General features: G+C 39.9%; 1 protein-coding gene and 1 long non-coding RNA gene across 6 annotated transcripts in view; one reads left to right on the forward strand and one right to left on the reverse strand.

Annotated features, from left to right (window-relative positions):
* Positions 1 to 15,275, reverse strand: part of atp9b (ATPase phospholipid transporting 9B) — a 40,296-nt gene extending 25,021 nt beyond the window's left edge. Inside the window, exons 1-10 of one of the 5 annotated variants that reach the window (XM_019254270.2) lie at positions 15,134 to 15,252; positions 14,715 to 14,746; positions 12,061 to 12,163; positions 9,959 to 10,132; positions 6,867 to 7,017; positions 5,731 to 5,844; positions 4,872 to 4,980; positions 4,117 to 4,175; positions 3,431 to 3,482; positions 1,306 to 1,400 (exon numbers count right to left, since the gene is read on the reverse strand). In XM_019254270.2, the coding sequence (XP_019109815.1) occupies positions 1,306 to 1,400; positions 3,431 to 3,482; positions 4,117 to 4,175; positions 4,872 to 4,980; positions 5,731 to 5,844; positions 6,867 to 7,017; positions 9,959 to 10,132; positions 12,061 to 12,163; positions 14,715 to 14,746; positions 15,134 to 15,213 (969 nt within the window). In that variant the 5' untranslated portion in view covers positions 15,214 to 15,252. Of the gene's footprint in view, positions 1 to 1,305; positions 1,401 to 3,430; positions 3,483 to 4,116; positions 4,176 to 4,871; positions 4,981 to 5,730; positions 5,845 to 6,866; positions 7,018 to 9,958; positions 10,133 to 12,060; positions 12,164 to 14,683; positions 14,747 to 15,133 lie in introns of all 5 variants that reach the window. The other 4 variants (XM_019254276.2, XM_027286312.1, XM_027286313.1 and 1 more) reach the window with 4 other exon arrangements.
* LOC113747264 (uncharacterized) overlaps positions 14,878 to 16,470 on the forward strand; it is a 35,106-nt gene continuing 33,513 nt past the window's right edge. The window contains exon 1 of the long non-coding RNA XR_003463509.1: positions 14,878 to 15,058. This is a non-coding gene — a long non-coding RNA (uncharacterized LOC113747264). The remainder of the gene's footprint in view (positions 15,059 to 16,470) is intronic.

The raw sequence follows: 16,470 nt of genomic DNA on the forward strand, positions 1-16,470 counted from the left end.
AGGTAGGTGCTGTTACAGGTTTGTTTGAGCAACCAGGCGTCATTCAGCCCACCTCAGATCCGCCAATGATCCACATCTTCTAAGATTTTTAGATTAGTCAGGAGGTAGAAGAGGCAGGACTCCCAATACTACACTCTGAGTGGGTGACGTCACGTCATTTCTTTATACTGTCATTGACTTGAGGGTGAAAATTCCTTCCTAAACTTGGAAATAATCTTAACTTAAGGTCCACAGAACATCTGAACCCCATCTCATGGTAAGTCGACTTTTTTGTCACTTTCCTTGTTTGACTCTCCAAGTCTGATGCTAAATAAACCCATACTCTCTCGTTTCTAAATAATCTTTATGTATTATTGGACGTAACATATGGAGGAACATCGAAGAAGACCTAGTAATGAACAACATGTCATGTGTTTCTCTCAATCACACCAACAAGTAAGACTGCAGCTTTTGGCCTGTCAAGGACCTAACGCCAGTCTTTTTTCTTTCCCCCCCAAGTGGAAATTGATTGTAAATATTAAATTATTCAGGCAGGCAGCCTCTGCAGCGGCAAGGCAACCCTCAGTCATGCTCAGATAGTGTTCTCCTAGTGAGAACATGGGCAGAGCGGTTAAAGAGGAGCAGGGAAGATTATTTTACTGAACCCCCAATGGAGAGTAGTGTTGCTTCGGCATTTTACAGAAGAAGGCTCAGAGAGTCGATGGGATCTTGATGCATACAGAGACATAAAAGTGGCTGCTAAATATATAATGTGTGTACAACTGGCGGAGTTTAAACTTAATACAGAGATACAGAATTTGCTTGATCTTGAACTTACGATCCAGCACAGAGCACAAACAGCAGATTTTGACTATAAATCTTGGGTAACATGTTGCCTGTGAGGTGTGCGTCACACTGATCCATCTTGGTTCCCGACAAAAAAAAAAAAAGGTGAGGACAACATTGTACGGAGGATGAATAGTGGCTAACTGACAACTATGTTCAGGTCTCTTGAAACTCAATACGGATGCCACAGCTCAATCATCAAATGACTTGCTGAAACTTTAATTCTCTGATCACATTAAGTGGCAACAAAAAAACCCATCAACTCAACTTAAATCTTAAGTGTTGAGTGTCGCCTCCAGTTAAAAGGAAGCTGCTGTCAGCTCGAGATTGTTCCTGCTGTCCGTCATCGGTGATTAGGTTTCCATCACAGCCAGACGACTTCATTTGATGAGCAATGCTTTTAGTGATAACAGAACACTCATTCACTTATTCACAAGTCGTCTGTTACCAGAGATTCACGGCATCGTAATGTATCCATACCCCCACTGCTGGTAGTCGTTGCGTGCAGCCGACAGCGACCTTCAGTTTCCAGTCTGTCTCTCCGTCTAGTTGATCTGTTCTGATGAAACACGCACCTAAAGAAAAAAAAAAAAAAGAGTACAGAACACCATAAAGACTGAGTACTGCTCTCTTATTGCATACAGTTATCGTATGTTTATGTAGCTATGCTGCCTTTACCTGGATTTTGCACCTTCCTGTACACCCATGTCATTTCGCATAAATAAATAAATAAATACCTAAGGCTAGTTACTTGAACCCCATGTCACCATGTTTCCCCTCAGATTGATCTACAGCACCCATAGAAAACACACACTGTAGAACAAAATGAGTTTAATGTTGCAATCTACTTGTTTTTTCTATGTTCAACTGGGTGATCCAGTGGTGTGTTGGGGTGGAGGTGAGGGGAGGCTGCTGGGAGTGTGTCTATTTGTGCTGAATATGTCCACTTTGAAACATTTAGATAATAACTTAACATTATTCCACTGATTAACTGGCTTTCTTCGTGCCGGTGCTCCCTCACTCTCATTCACTGCTTACGTCTCTTTCTTTCTGTCGCTCAAACTATCGGACACAAATAAAATTAAAGCTTCTTCATGTCACTATTTTGCCGTGTAAATTGCGAGCCAGACATAGATCGAGAAACTCGGGACACAACAGGTTTAGTGTCACTTTCAGAGACATTTCAGGCTGGCTGTGGAGGTTTGACTGAACCGATCGTCTGATTGGCGGCTGCGGTGTGACATCAGGTTGCGTTTTTTTTCCATAAGTTGGACCCATCTCGCTTTTTTGGCGGACACCTCTGTGGCCTGTACCACCAGAGCCAAAACTACTACCCATTGAAATGAATAGAAAAACCTGTGTTTTCACCACAGCAGCAGATTCTGTCTTGAATGTGCCCTAATATCAATCTTATTTACTGGTCAGACCACGTCAGGCTGTAGCAGCCAAACAATGAGTGCATTAAACTGATGGAGAGTCCATGTTACATCTTATATTTCATTTCCTCTTTTAAAAGTTGCAGACTCACTTTAAATATAAGACTTGTAACTGTATCAGATTTTCACAATAAAACCTGACGATTTATTAGGATTCAGAATTCTGTTGAGGTTCTAAACAACAAACACGAGACTGTTGTAATGAATTTGTGTTGTTGAAGAGGTTAAATGCATCATATAATGCTTACATGTCACACATCTCTGTGAGACATAATCAACTTATGAGCATGTAAAAGAGATGTTACTATAATAAACAGCGCAGTACATTACAGCCTGTAGCACAATCCAGAGCGTCTGTGGCTGTTGCGGACACCGCAGGGTCCGATAAACGTTGAGCAGTCGTGACCTGTATTGATCTGAGGTAATATTACATATGAAACTGATGGACGAGAGCAAGTATTTGACAGAGAGGCTAAAGGGCAGCTATAAAACATCCCTGGAGGGTTAACTATGATGGAAAACATTAACACGAGGCGGATGATTCATGGCTTCCTTCTGCTGCGATGGCACTTCAGCTCATCACATGACATCACTGAGATATGTGTGTGTGTGTGTGAAAGACAAAGTATATGAGACAGTAGAAAGATAAAGATGTGTTTATGTATAGGTGTGTGTGTGTGTGTGTGTGTGTGTGTGTGTTGGAGGTATAAAGACATCAGCAACTCCCTGCCAAGATTATTGGCACATCAAAGATTGATGGAAATGATGTCCTCAGAACATTTCCTCCCGATGCCCCTTAGAAAAGATCCCGGATCTGACGCAGCTCATTGATTAATTGGAATTTGCATCATCAGTCACTGGAAGAATGTGACATAAATCATATGAATCACCTGCTGCCTCGGTCGGATGATGTCAAAGAAGTGGAAGTGTGCGGGAAAAGTCACATTTCTCACCTAAATGATCTTGACACAGTTTGTTTTAGTGCCACGGGGCAAACAAAGTTCACCTGGAAGGCATTTTGTATTAATATTACATCTACCGCAATGATTTATTCATGTTTATCAAGATATTTCTCTACATTTTTAAACCCGGAGCAGGGCAGGATTACCTCTTTTCAGCACCGTCCTGCTTCACATTGATAAAGTTACACCATCACTTTGCCTGCTCACCATTTTTCTCCGATGTTCTCAGGAATATCATGTCTGCAGGGATCCTTTGGTTCTACAAAAAGAAAGAGAGAATGGCGTCATGTTATTGAGCACTGTGGCAAAAGCCCTTTGAATCTTCCTGAATAATTAAACAAGGTCAATACCTTGACCGGAGTGTGACAGGGAAACTGTTTTTTTTTTAAACTCTCTTTATAACTTGACTACCTTCTCGGAGCAGCTTCATGTTGACTGAGCTGAAGATCACATGCTTAACAGGTGATCTTTACAGTATCAAAGGTTCATTACCTAAGTTATTCTATCTACTTTCAAACCCTTTCAGAGGTGAGGAGGATGTGTAGTGACGCACAAAATCATTGATTTGAACTAAAAGTGAATTAAAATTATGCTTAAAAATGCTAAATTTTCTCATTAAATTAACTCAAACCTGAGAAGTAATGCAGCAGTAATTCTCCGATGACAACACTGTATTAGACCCATTAACTTTTTTGTGCTGAGTGCCTCACATTCAAAAGGGAGGGGGGGTGCAGCGTAGTCACGGCACACTTTAATACCAGCTGTAATGCGGAGGTGCAGAATTTTTATGAAGTAAAACACTTTGGAAATGGATTATGTTGGCTATATTTTCTAAATTAAAAACACTTAATTAATAAATTGTTGTTGACTGAAACTGGAGACTGAAGCGTTACCTTATCGACGATGATCAGGTCCCCGACTTGTATGTCTGAACTCTTCACTTGAACTTTACCTGAGGAAAAAAAAAAAGAGAGACAGATTGAGCAATCATAAAGTTTCACATTAAAATTAGCCCTCTCCATCTGTTTTTTAAGATATGCTGTGAATTTTTAAATAGCCATGAAATACAGCGCAGGTATTGATTTCTGGCTCTTGGAAATGACGCTGACTCTCAAAACCACAACCCATTTTTTCGCTATTGCTCTTCTCTTTCTCCCTCACCTTCTAACAGATCGATTACCTCCAGCATGATAACGTGATACCCTTCTGTTTTCATCTCTGGTCTGAGGCATAGACTAAAACAATGGCACATAGGGTCACTTTCAATTATATTGCCTCAATATCCGCTACGACCCTTCTTCTTGCTCGCGTGCACACGTGACTGTGTACATGCGGCGCATGAGCACATGGAGAGTGGCGACATCCTCAGCCACGGTCACGGATACCACACAGGGGGATTTTAACCACACATTCAACAAAGGGACAGATCTTAGATCATACAGTCTTGAGAAACTGAGAGAAGAAAAATCAATGCAATTACAGCGAGAAGAATGACTTCTGTTACAAGTGTAGATCCAGTGGAGTGCCGCCTCTTAATCGCATGGGGAGAGCTTGACTGTGCGCCGGAATATCCGTTATCATAATGTCAGCAAACAGTTACAGGCATGAGGAGGAGTGCGGATACATTTCCTTCAGTCCTCTCACTGACCTCGCACTGTGAGCTTGCTGTAGAGTTGAGAGTTCATCTCTTTGTCCCGCTGGTACCGTCGCACTTCGTCCACGGCCTCTCGCACCATTGTGACGGCTAAGACGAAACCCTGGGCGACAGAAGAAGAGTAAACCAGATCAGACACTTCATGATCATTTACAAAGCTAATACCAGAATCCATTAACATATAAAGCTTACTGTTACACACAGGAAAGGTTCATGTCTCACTTTAGATGAACTGTAAATAAAAGTCGTCAACCTCTTTTTCTAACTGTAAGGTGAATTTAATTTCTTTATGGGATTAAAAGATGACTCTAAAGTCTGTTAATATGTAAATGATCTATTGCTTTTATCTCTGCAACTAACGACAGATTTCATTATCAAATTATCAGATTTCTTTCTTGATTAATTAAAAAAGGAGCAGTGTGCAGGATTTAGCGGCGTAGCTACTGATTGCAACCACCTCAACATGAAAGTTGCTATCTAGAGCCAGTGTTTATTCTAAGGTAACAATTCTTATTTTCAGTGGTTTACACATTAATGGAAATTGCATATTACATTCAATTTCTGACATATTCAGTAAATAAAGCCTCCAAAATTTCTCAAACTGCACCTTTAAAATCAATCTTGTATCAAAAAATAATGAAAAAAAAGGCACATTACAATTTAAATCACTTGTTCTGTCTGACTAACGGTGCAAAACCCAAAGATATTTGAATGCTGGAACATGTTAGATGGACTTAAGCTTAAGTAAACGACAAAGTGATCAACTAATCGATTAATCATTTCAGCTTTAACTGGCTGTGTTGCAGGGCAGAAATATAAATCATTTACAGGGTAAAACCTGAAGTGTATTTACCAGAGGTGCCCAGTATGTGTACAAATATCCGATTTTCAGCGATGGCACAAACTGGGAACAGGCCACCACCAGAAAGTAGAGATTGAGGAAGAACTTGAACTGCTGGTAGAGAACCTGAGAGGGGAGCAGAAGACAAGGATTGGGAGAGATGAGCGAACATGTCAGCGGGACGAGTCAAAGACGACGACAGCTGCCAACGAAGACAAAGAGGATGCTCCGAACAACAGAGCGGCAGGGATGGATTACTGTACACGTTCCAAAGGTGGAATAAGATACATGTTAATGCTGTTAACTTTACATTAACCTAATGGAAACTCTGACACTTTGAGAACTTCTGTTTCAAATGGCATTCAGGCTACGGATTTCACTTGGCACGGTAACTTTGTACAATGTCGGTTGGTGCAGAACAAACATACAGCACAAAGACAAACAGGAACTGAAGCACAGTAATGAATGGAGACGGAAAAGAGGCCAACTTTCTTAAATCACACATACAGAAGTGCCACCTGTGACTTACCGAGGGCTCTTTGCTAATGGGCCATCCATCAGCAGGGATCTCTCAGTATTCTATGCATCGAAGGTCAGATTTTGAATAATGTTTGCAATAATGAGAGTCTGGGATCCAGTCGCAGATTATCAGAGACAACGGGATCAATGCACGATGCTCTACAGTTAATGAACCCCCTGACCTTTAGGGAAAAATGCACACTGCTAAACTCAATTTGTGTGTATTTAATAATTCAAAGTGGAGGGAGAAAAACAGAGCCGTTTGGTACACCATCGTTGAGAATATCTACGTCTCTAATAGACAGTTGACATTTTATGGCCGGGGCCGAAGGCAGCCCTCTTAATCATGGAGCCGTTTGGTTTTTAATAAGTAAGTCTGATGGATCTCTAATGTCCCCTACAGTGTAAAGCCTTAACTTAATGACAGAGCAGTTAACAATTAGACCCAGTGCGTGCTACTGTGCTTTACGTACTGTTAATCTCTGGAAAGAATTGCTACTGTGGAGACTATAAAAGTTAGTAACAGTGGAACACTGACTCGAAAAAAGCATGAAACATGAAGTTTGTTACATAACGACAAAACAGTTGATTAAACACAGGGTGTAGGTATTTGTAGTTCTCTAACTCACCCCGGGCACAAAGGTGAAGATGTTATACTTCTGGTTTTTGATGGCGTTTTTGGGATACTTCTCTTCACATTTCTCCGGGCAGCCCAGCCAAACTGTCCTGGCCTTCAGCTCCTTCTTCCTCCGACACATGTGAGCCAGACAGTCACAGCAGCTGGAAGAGAGGGAAGACGTCGATATGATCCAGCGTAAACACAGAACACGAATGACATGCTGACATATGAATAGGCTGTAACTAAAAACTTCCCAATTAATCCTCAACCATGAATCCATTACTTGCCGATCATTTGACCAAATCCGCCAATGGAAAAATCTGTTACTAATCACTGAATCTACTAATTGTCTTGGCTCTATTTGTCGTCTAGCTGTGTTTTTTGTACCCCAGTCCACCGTTGCAAGTCCATGTCTACACTCTCAGACACAGTTAGTAACCAAACTAATGAAAGATACTGACTTATGCCTGTAAATTTTGGATTTTTTAGGCTTAGGCCAACAACTATGCAAGAATTAAGTAGGGAGGAGGAAGTACACTTCCCCTCATACAGAAGAAGAAGTGTTTAGTTGATATTAGAATAAAAATGGAAGATGTCTTCTTCTTAGTTTCTTGTTTGCAACATTCAAAACAATAAAATTAAAGATGTCTTTAATTAAAATAGATCCTACATGCCACATTGTTAACAAATATCAAACCTCAGTCCTCATTAATTTCCTCAGCTGTTATCTATTGTGGTCACTGCAGCTGTGCCCCGCTGCATCCTACAGTACTAATCTTATTTATATCCTCGGCCTTGTCGGTGTTAATTAGATCTTCAAGGCTTCTTTTGACGCAATTTTATAAAAGAAGTCCTTCTAATGCTTCTAGTCCTTTGTATGAATCTGAAAAGGTTAGTATCTCACCAGGAGGGAATTCCCTTGCTAATGCTGTGGGAGTGAGACGCTTTTAGAGACGACTAAGCCGCCTTACCAAACAGACCTGCTGCATGTGTGCAGACAAACATACTGTACGGCAGAATATGATACGTATCTGTCTTTGTTTCCTTGTTAGTTTTACCTTGTGTTGACTCTTTCTAGCATGCAAAGAACCTTTCCTATGTACCTATGTTATTATTGTTCAAAGATTAGAGAAGAGAGATGGATTGTAGATTTACTTTATAAAAAGTATTTGACTTTCTATCAACCTGCTAATGACTACTTTGGGGCTTATCTAGCATATCTGATATCAAATGCAAACAGAGGTGTAGTGTGGGGGTAAATTACAATGAGAGCGGCTCGATGCGAGCATGACCTAAACTGGCACCTGAGGGAGGGGGGTGGCGGAAAGAGGGGAGAGTTGTCAGTGTATACCGTCATGCTGCTCGACTTGGCTTTTCCACTTTTTAAGCAAGTTGGCAAAACATAAAGCTAAATAAATCAACTTTGGTAAAAAAGTCGTGTTTGTATTGGCCTCGGTGTTCTCTGTCTCTGTGCACTCCGAGTCCAGTTTCATAAGAGCGATTATTTGAGCAAATGAATGCTATTCAAATAATATGCCATTTGAACAGTCGGGGCTTATTCAGCGTGAATTATTTGTGTTTTATAATCCCACACTAAGCACACATAAAATTACTGGAAAGCATCAAACTGGTCAGCTGTGAAAAATCCGATTTGTTCATTAGTGGGGGGGTGATGGGGAGGGGAGGTGGGGGGGCGATCAATATGCAGCTTCAGCTGGAGATTCACTGCTAACAACGACGACAACAACAACAACGAAAAAAAAAAGACGACACCCAAAAGAGAAAATTCTATGAAATTCAGTGAACGTTTCACTTTTTGGACACTGAAGTGCTGCACAAACATTTGTTTATAAATGTTAAATTTTATTGTTCTGGCATAAACAAACAGTCGTCTCTTAGCCAGAGAGAGAGAGAGAGAGAGAGCTGAGCATCTTTAGAGGGCAAAAAGCTGTCAAATTAATCATTAGCTGGATAAACCGCATCATTCTGTTTGACCTGAAAATCTTTTTGGACTGATGGTGCGCATCGAGGAACTCGACCAAAAAACATGCCCTTATCCTCTCTTTGCACTTCATGCACAACTACCGGTGCGTTTGAAATCCAAACTGATCATCATGGGCGTACTTACCGACATTATACACTACACGTACATTTACAGAATGACAAAACACCGACAAGTTTCACAGCGGTTAAAAGGTCCAAATGGAAAAAAACAATGACTCTTACATGAGAGGAATTTATTGAGGTTTTAAATCAGCACATATCTGTGAACCTCACAGACATTCTTGGACTATGATTAACACAAATTTTACAGTAAAACTTGAACTGATGTGTTCTTTATGTTTAGAGATATTTTTAACGGTTGCAATGTAGAAATATTATATAAGTAGTGTCATAATAGTGAGAACATTATGTCACAGTTTATGTTAAACTGAATTCAGACAACGTGCTGAACGTAACTGCTGTGAATCAATCAGGAAATACGTTTTTTTTTCGCTGATTAACCGGCTTTATCGATGCCGGCGCTCTCTCACTCTCATTCGTTGTCTATGTCTCTTAACCATGTTTGCTTTCTCTCTGTCAAACCATCGGACACAAACAAACCAAGTTAAAGTTCTTTGTGTCACTATTTTGCAGCGTAAATTACGACCCAAACAGATTTAGAAGCTGGGTACATGAAATTCACAAAGCCAGAACAGAACAGGTAGAGTATCAGAGTTTAGTCCATGAATCCACCTGGATAGTCTCAGTTTAGAGACATTTCAGTCTGACTGTGGAGGAGTTTGGCGGCCACAGCGTGACAACTTCCAAGAGTTGGATCCAGTTCAACTTCTCTGCAGGTCGCTTAATTCTTTTCGCGGCCTGCATTGCCTACCACAGTGCCAGGTTTTGTCTGAATGCGCCCTAACACCTGATAAAATGATGTAGCAGTTAAATCTTTAGAATATTAAATCTTTAAAGTTTCAGTAGGACTGAACTCAATCCAGGGGAAAAGGTCCACCTACGCGAGACCAGGATGTGATTTCTTTTGAGTCATCATGCGCAGATGACTGAGTCATTATGTTGTGAAAGAACAACAGTAATTTAATGATGTAGAAGTACCTGCCACAGAGGACTTTCCACCCTCCCAGGAGGAACCAGCCGAGGCCTCTCTGTCTCTGATTGACTCTGGCCCGGGGCAGCGTCTGATAGTCGCTCTCATCGTTCTCAAAGCCTTCCTCCGACATCATCAGAGGCATTTCATCCAGGTTGGACGGCTCATCTTCTAGGGAGTATCTGTGAGGAGGACAGAGTACGTTCACATATAAAGAAGCCGAACAGGAAGTAGATTGTGAGTCACACACTGAGAATTATACACTCTGCACATTACTCATTGCGCTACACTCCCCTTTTAATCGATGTGGATGCTGAATTATACATGATCATACAGGCAGTGTGGTCAGCAGTGGACATTTTGTAGCTGGTTGTCAGGAGAAGTCTCTTTAGAGGACCAGATGTGCAAAATGTGGTGAAGGGCTGAGGAAAAGCCAACATTAAAGCTGGTGAGAATAGTTCTCAGTTCAGTCGCTCTGTCACCAAATACCGTAGAGTACATCTCCCATTCACGTTACAAAGAAACACTGGAAACACTCTTGAAAGGCACATTATGTCTTATTCATGAGGCCCTTCTAAAGAAGTCTGTAGCCTAACAGGGAGAAACCTACACAGACTCACAACACTGGCCAAGTCACCATAAACCCGAGTTTGTTTCACACTGACAACACACAGCAATACAAAATGTATACTATAGACCGCAATGAAAATATGCAAATGTCAGAGTCTCACTAAATATAAAACAACAACATCAAACCACAACAAACTTTGAATAAAAAGGAACCTAAAACTGAAAATATAATCTCTTGTAATATGTTGATGTTTAAGTGAATAGTAAGTAAGAGTCAAACACAGCTAAATGTGACAGATCGCCTGCTGAAGGACACGACGAGTACCGAAGGGGATATCAGGTTTACTAAAAGAAGAGCCAAGAAGACAAAGAAGAAGAAGAAGAGCTCTTAGTCACGATAAAGTCAAGGCCGTTTCTCATTCTGCTGCCGTGTGGTTGAATGTTTGTCATTATTCTTCAACTGCTTAAAAAAACAACAAATATATTCATACATGTGACATTTCTGCAGCCACAGAAACACTTCAAAGCAGCTTTCCCCAATTTTAAAGCAATAGACTCAGTTTCCTGGACAAATTGAATAAGTTAAAGCTGCTGCTGTGACCAACTGACAGAGCTGATTAGTCGTTGAAGTAATTTTTCATAAAGTAAAAGAAAATGCTGCAGAGATTGACAAAACAAAAACATTTAAAGACCTTGAAGAAACTGGGATGGACATGTTTTACTCTTTTTTGACATTTTATAGACCAAACAATTAAATCGTTTCATTCGTTTCGCAGTCATACCATCTGAAACTATCTGCTACATGTCTGATGCAGAAACGTTATGTGGTTGATGAGACCGATTTTTTAAAGGTTTAAGACAATCGAGAATCACTCTGTTATGAAATATTTAGGAAAGAAAGGAAGCTGCCTACTTCACTACCGTCAAAGTTTATGACTTACAGACACTAATCAGATTTATTTTAATACACGATAGACTTTCTAAACCAAAATACTGGCCACATGTCTGTCTATAATGCCTGATCACTTCCATTGTGACTTATTGAATGCACAATCCCGCTCCAACCACTGACAGTATAATCAATGGACAACGTATCCGTGACGTCACCCACATGGGGACTTATGGAGACTGACTCAAGTGGACATTTGAGGAACTGCAGTTTCAACACTTCACAGTCACGGAGGTTGGTTGGTTGGTGCCAACACGCAGAAAGAAAATGACTCGTTATACCCTGACAAACGCCTCTTGCTTTTTTTGGGTGTGCTGGTGTGAGTCTGAGGAGGTGTTAACTGCAGGTGTTGAGGCTCGCTGAATATTTGCTGATAAATGTTTTGGTGTTTTCTGCACACAGGGTGTGAATCTGAAAAAGCATCGATGATAAAAATAACACCCCACTTTTAGAAGTTCAAAGACGTCTGTGGGAGCCGATTCCCAACACGGGAAGTATAATTAACAACAAAAGGTGTACATACAGTAGGTCATACATTTTGCACTGACGTGAATAAATATATTGCAGCGGTGTGAACACAGCGTTTCTCACAGGTTAGATATTTGCGGTGGGGAGCTTTCACATCCAACACTTGAAAGCTGCAAATTCTGGGAAGCTTTCAATCCGTCTGGCCTTAAAACGTCCTTTACTTGTTCTAAAAAGGAAAACACAACAAATACGGGGAATATTTTTAGGTAGGAGGCAGATCTATTTGCGTAGGTTGTCCAAACAGCATTTTTAATTTAGAAATTCTGCAATATAAGCGGCCTGAAAGGTCACGCAGAGGTAGACGGGTGACTGTCTGGTGCCAGAAACAAACCCTGAACATGTGAACAAGCGTAGAACTAGCATCAGCAGGATTATGAGCTTAAGATAAACCATTCACACTTTCACACATTGATGCGGCTTCCCAGAGCCGCTCATCATGTCGAAAGATAAAACATGCAAAAAGCTGAAGCAGACTGAGCTGAGAGCGGCTGTAACTGAAGCTCGAGAAGCAGAAGAGAGAGATAATGATACACGAATAGACTTCAAACAACTTTTTATCTGCGAGTGAGTGGACTGTAGCATACACAGAGTAAAGACTGTGCACCACAAATTACTCAGGTAACGTGTGGAAACATATTCCAGCATCTCACTGCATCAACAAGTTTCACCTCAGTCAAAGCAAACCTGAATGAATTTTAACCTTAATCTGTAAATACAACACAGGCTACTACAACTAATCACAAGACTGGACTAATCACAGATTTTTCTTATTAACTGTAATATATCTGTTGACTTCAAGCGTCCTCTCCTCTTCGAACAGAGTTTATTCTAGACTGAACGTCTGATGATTGATTTCCACAAGATTAAGTCAACCACAATATTGTCAAATTATTATTTTCTTCACTGCTGTTTGAATGAAAGTAGATAAAAATTTAGTTTGCGTGTTCATGCTCACAACAACATTGGTGTGGAATTATTTACAGGGAACAAAACTACTTTTTTATACATCTGACTACATGGGATGTAAAATCTTTGAGGTGACTTTACATGAAATTAAACTTAAACTTAGTTTCTAATCCCATGAGCTTTATTTACCCATAGAAATATAGCTGTTATGACAGAATATAAATAGGCGTGTGAGTTCACTGGAAATGAGGAGAGCGCACTCAACTTACCGTAACTTACTAAACAAACTCCCTGAAGTGTTATGAGTGAGAAACATGAGTATAAAGACGGTTATGTGGGTAAATATTTTACTGAACATGTGACAGGCCAGAGATCCTAAGCAACACATGTAACATTTCCACTAATAAGAAAGATTATTTATCTATTTATTTCCTCCTTGTACTATGAAGTATATGATGTCAAGGCTGGGTTAAACGTTTCACCACATAAATCTGAAAATGTTTCTTGGAAAGCTGAAAGAAGAGAGGAAAATGTCAAACAGAACAACTGGACACAGGGCAGGCTTCAAAACAGACGAAAGGGCTAAAAGTCTCACGTGCCGAGCAGAAACGTCAGACTTGTCATACACACTCAACGACAGAAGAGGATTAGGGCCAAATAAAAATAAAAAATTCTGACTTTTAATCTTTCTGACTTCTCTGACTTTTAAACTCAGAATTCTGAGAAAAAAAGTCAGAATTCTGTTTAAAAGTCAGAATTTTGAGTTTAAAAGTCAAAAGTCAGAATTCTAACTTTAAAAGTCAGAAGTGATCTGAGAAAAAAAGTCAGAATTCTGACTTTAAAAGTCAGAAGTGATCTGAGAAAAAAAGTCAGTCTTTCTGACTTCTCTGACTTTTAAATTCAGAATTCTGAGAAAAAAAGTCAGAATTCTGTTTAAAAGTCAGAATTTTGAGTTTAAAAGTCAGAAGTCAGAATTCTGACTTTAAAAGTCAGAAGTGAGCTGAGAAAAAAAGTCAGAATTCTGAGATTTTTTTTATTTATGTGGCCCTATTCCTCTTCCGTACTCAACCAACAACAACACACCGAAAGAAAGAAATATGCTGTGGGATACTTTTAAAATTTTCTCTCCGTCGTTCTGTCGCTTGAGGACAACTTTTCTCTTTTTTATCTTAAACTTAAGCAAAATACAACAACTAATACGTCTTCTTACCAACTTTTAGTGGTGGGCGGATCGATGCAAATATCGATAGTATCGATACCAAGTCGGTATCGGATCGATACTAGCCTGGTGAGGTCAATTCTTTACTTTAAATTCCTGCTCTTGTTTGCAATGCTGCTAAAAGACTGAAAGGATTACACTGAATACTCAAAAAGCGGCACATAACGAATACTTTTTGGTGGATTTGGTTCCAAACCTGCCAACAGCGCTGAGGCAAAATATGAATCAACAGCAACCAGGAACTTGTCATCATGTGTTTGTTTTCTTGTTTACACACTGTTAAGAAGAAGAAGATTACATAATAATTCAACCCTCAACCCAGTGGCGACGTGGGCTGGTTTGTAACAAGGTTTCTCTGGCTCTGGAGGATTCACCAGCTTCAGGATCACTGCAGACTGTCACATGAATGTGATTACTGAGAGCATGAGGAAGACAGAAAAGCAGAGGCGTGTCCCCCTCTATGAGCTAAGACCACCACAAGTGAAGAAAAGCTACCAAACAAACACACTCACCATGTAAACAAACAAACAACAGACTACTGCTAAGGTGTGTAGTGAGTACCTGATCCCTTCACCTGCGGTCCACTCCTCACCTGAGGGCTTTAACAGATCCTGGTCATCCAGTCTGCAACATGAACAGTGATGACTAACACTTTTATAAACAACTTAAAGAGTCACGTGATGTCATCTGAGTTTAAACGCCAACGGTCAACGGTCAACTGTCACCACACACACACACACACACACACGGTGAGGTGTTATATATATATTTAGTTTGTTTTATGGGTGTAGTAAAAACATTAAACTATAAAACTGACTTTATCTTTGGAGGTGATAGTGTGGCCGAAGCTGTCAAAACACTAAGAAGGAGCTAACAGAAGCTAACGACCCGCAAACAAGACGCCGACCCCGGGGAGGGCGGAGCGGGCACAGCCAGGTAAGACATGTAAGAATAAACGAGCGTCCCCTCAGGTGGCGGACAAAGAAACAGCCCGGCTATCCTCCTCCGTACCTTGAGAGTCGGGCTGAGTTGTAATACGGGATCCTCTTCGAGCTCTTCCTCACCGGATTTAACGGGATGCTGTCAGCCATCTTGGCTGGGCAGTACACAAAGCTGACGTCACGGCGGAAAAACCGTTGGAGGGTTTGATGCTGCGTTCACGTGCCAAGCAGAAACGTCGGATTTGTTAGATACACTCAACGACAGAAGAGGGTTTTTTATAAATATAAAAATAAAAAACTCAGAATTCTGACTTTTAATCTTTCTGACTTTTAAACTCAGAGTTCTCAGTTTAAAAGTCAGAGTTTTTAGTTTAAAAGTCAGAGTTTTTAGTTTAAAAGTCAGAATTCTGAGGAAAAAAGTCAGACTTTTTAGTTTAAAAGTCAGAGTTTTTAGTTTAAAAGTCAGAATTCTGAGAAAAAAAGTCAGACTTTTTAGTTTAAAAGTTAGAATTCTGAGTTTAAAAGTCAGAAGTCAGAATTCTGAGAAAAAAAGTCAGAGTTTTTAGTTTAAAAGTCAGAATTCTGAGAAAAAAAGTCAGAAGTCAGAATTCTGAGATTAAAAGTCAGAATTCTGAGTTTAAAAGTCAGAAGTCAGAATTCTGACTTCAAAAGTCAGAATTTTAAGAAAAAAAGTCAGAATTCTGAGATTAAAAGTCAGAAGTCAGAATTCTGAGATTAAAAGTCAGAAGTCAGAATTCTGACTTTAAAAGTCAGAATTGAGATTTCTTTTTTTTTTTTATGTGGCCCTAATCCTCTTCCGTACTTAACCAACAACAACACACCGAAAGAAATATGCTGTGGGATACTTTTGAATTTTCTCTCCGTCGTTCTGTCGTTTGAGGACAACTTTTCTCTTTTTTATCTTAAACTTAAGCAAAATACAACAACTAATACGTCTTCTTACCAACTTTTAGTGGTGGGCGGTATCGATACCAAGTCGGTATCAGATTGATACTAGCCTGGTGAGATCGATTCTTTACTTTAAGTTCCGCTCTTGTTTGCAATGCTGCGGTTTCTGCAAAGAGGAAATAGCCAGGTCGCTGCAAACAAACAAGGGCAGTTAGTTAGTCACAGGCGAAGTGCATTAAAAGCAAAAAAATGTTAATTTGATACTGTTTTTGAACAAAAACCTGTAACCAAAACACAGACTAACTAAAGGCTTTGGGGGTTGTTAAGTTGTTAACATATTATTTATATTTTTTACCAGATTTTTACCAGTTGTTGTTTTTGAACAGTACTTGTTTGTTTTCATTTGTTTTCTGGTTTGCAAGTACTTTTTATTTAAGATTTTTCTGAAAAATATTTGATAATAAAGCATTTTCCATTTAATTAGAAACTTTGTCCTTA

Source organism: Larimichthys crocea, chromosome XIII (assembly GCF_000972845.2).
Source record: "Larimichthys crocea isolate SSNF chromosome XIII, L_crocea_2.0, whole genome shotgun sequence".
NCBI lineage: Eukaryota > Metazoa > Chordata > Actinopteri > Sciaenidae > Larimichthys > Larimichthys crocea.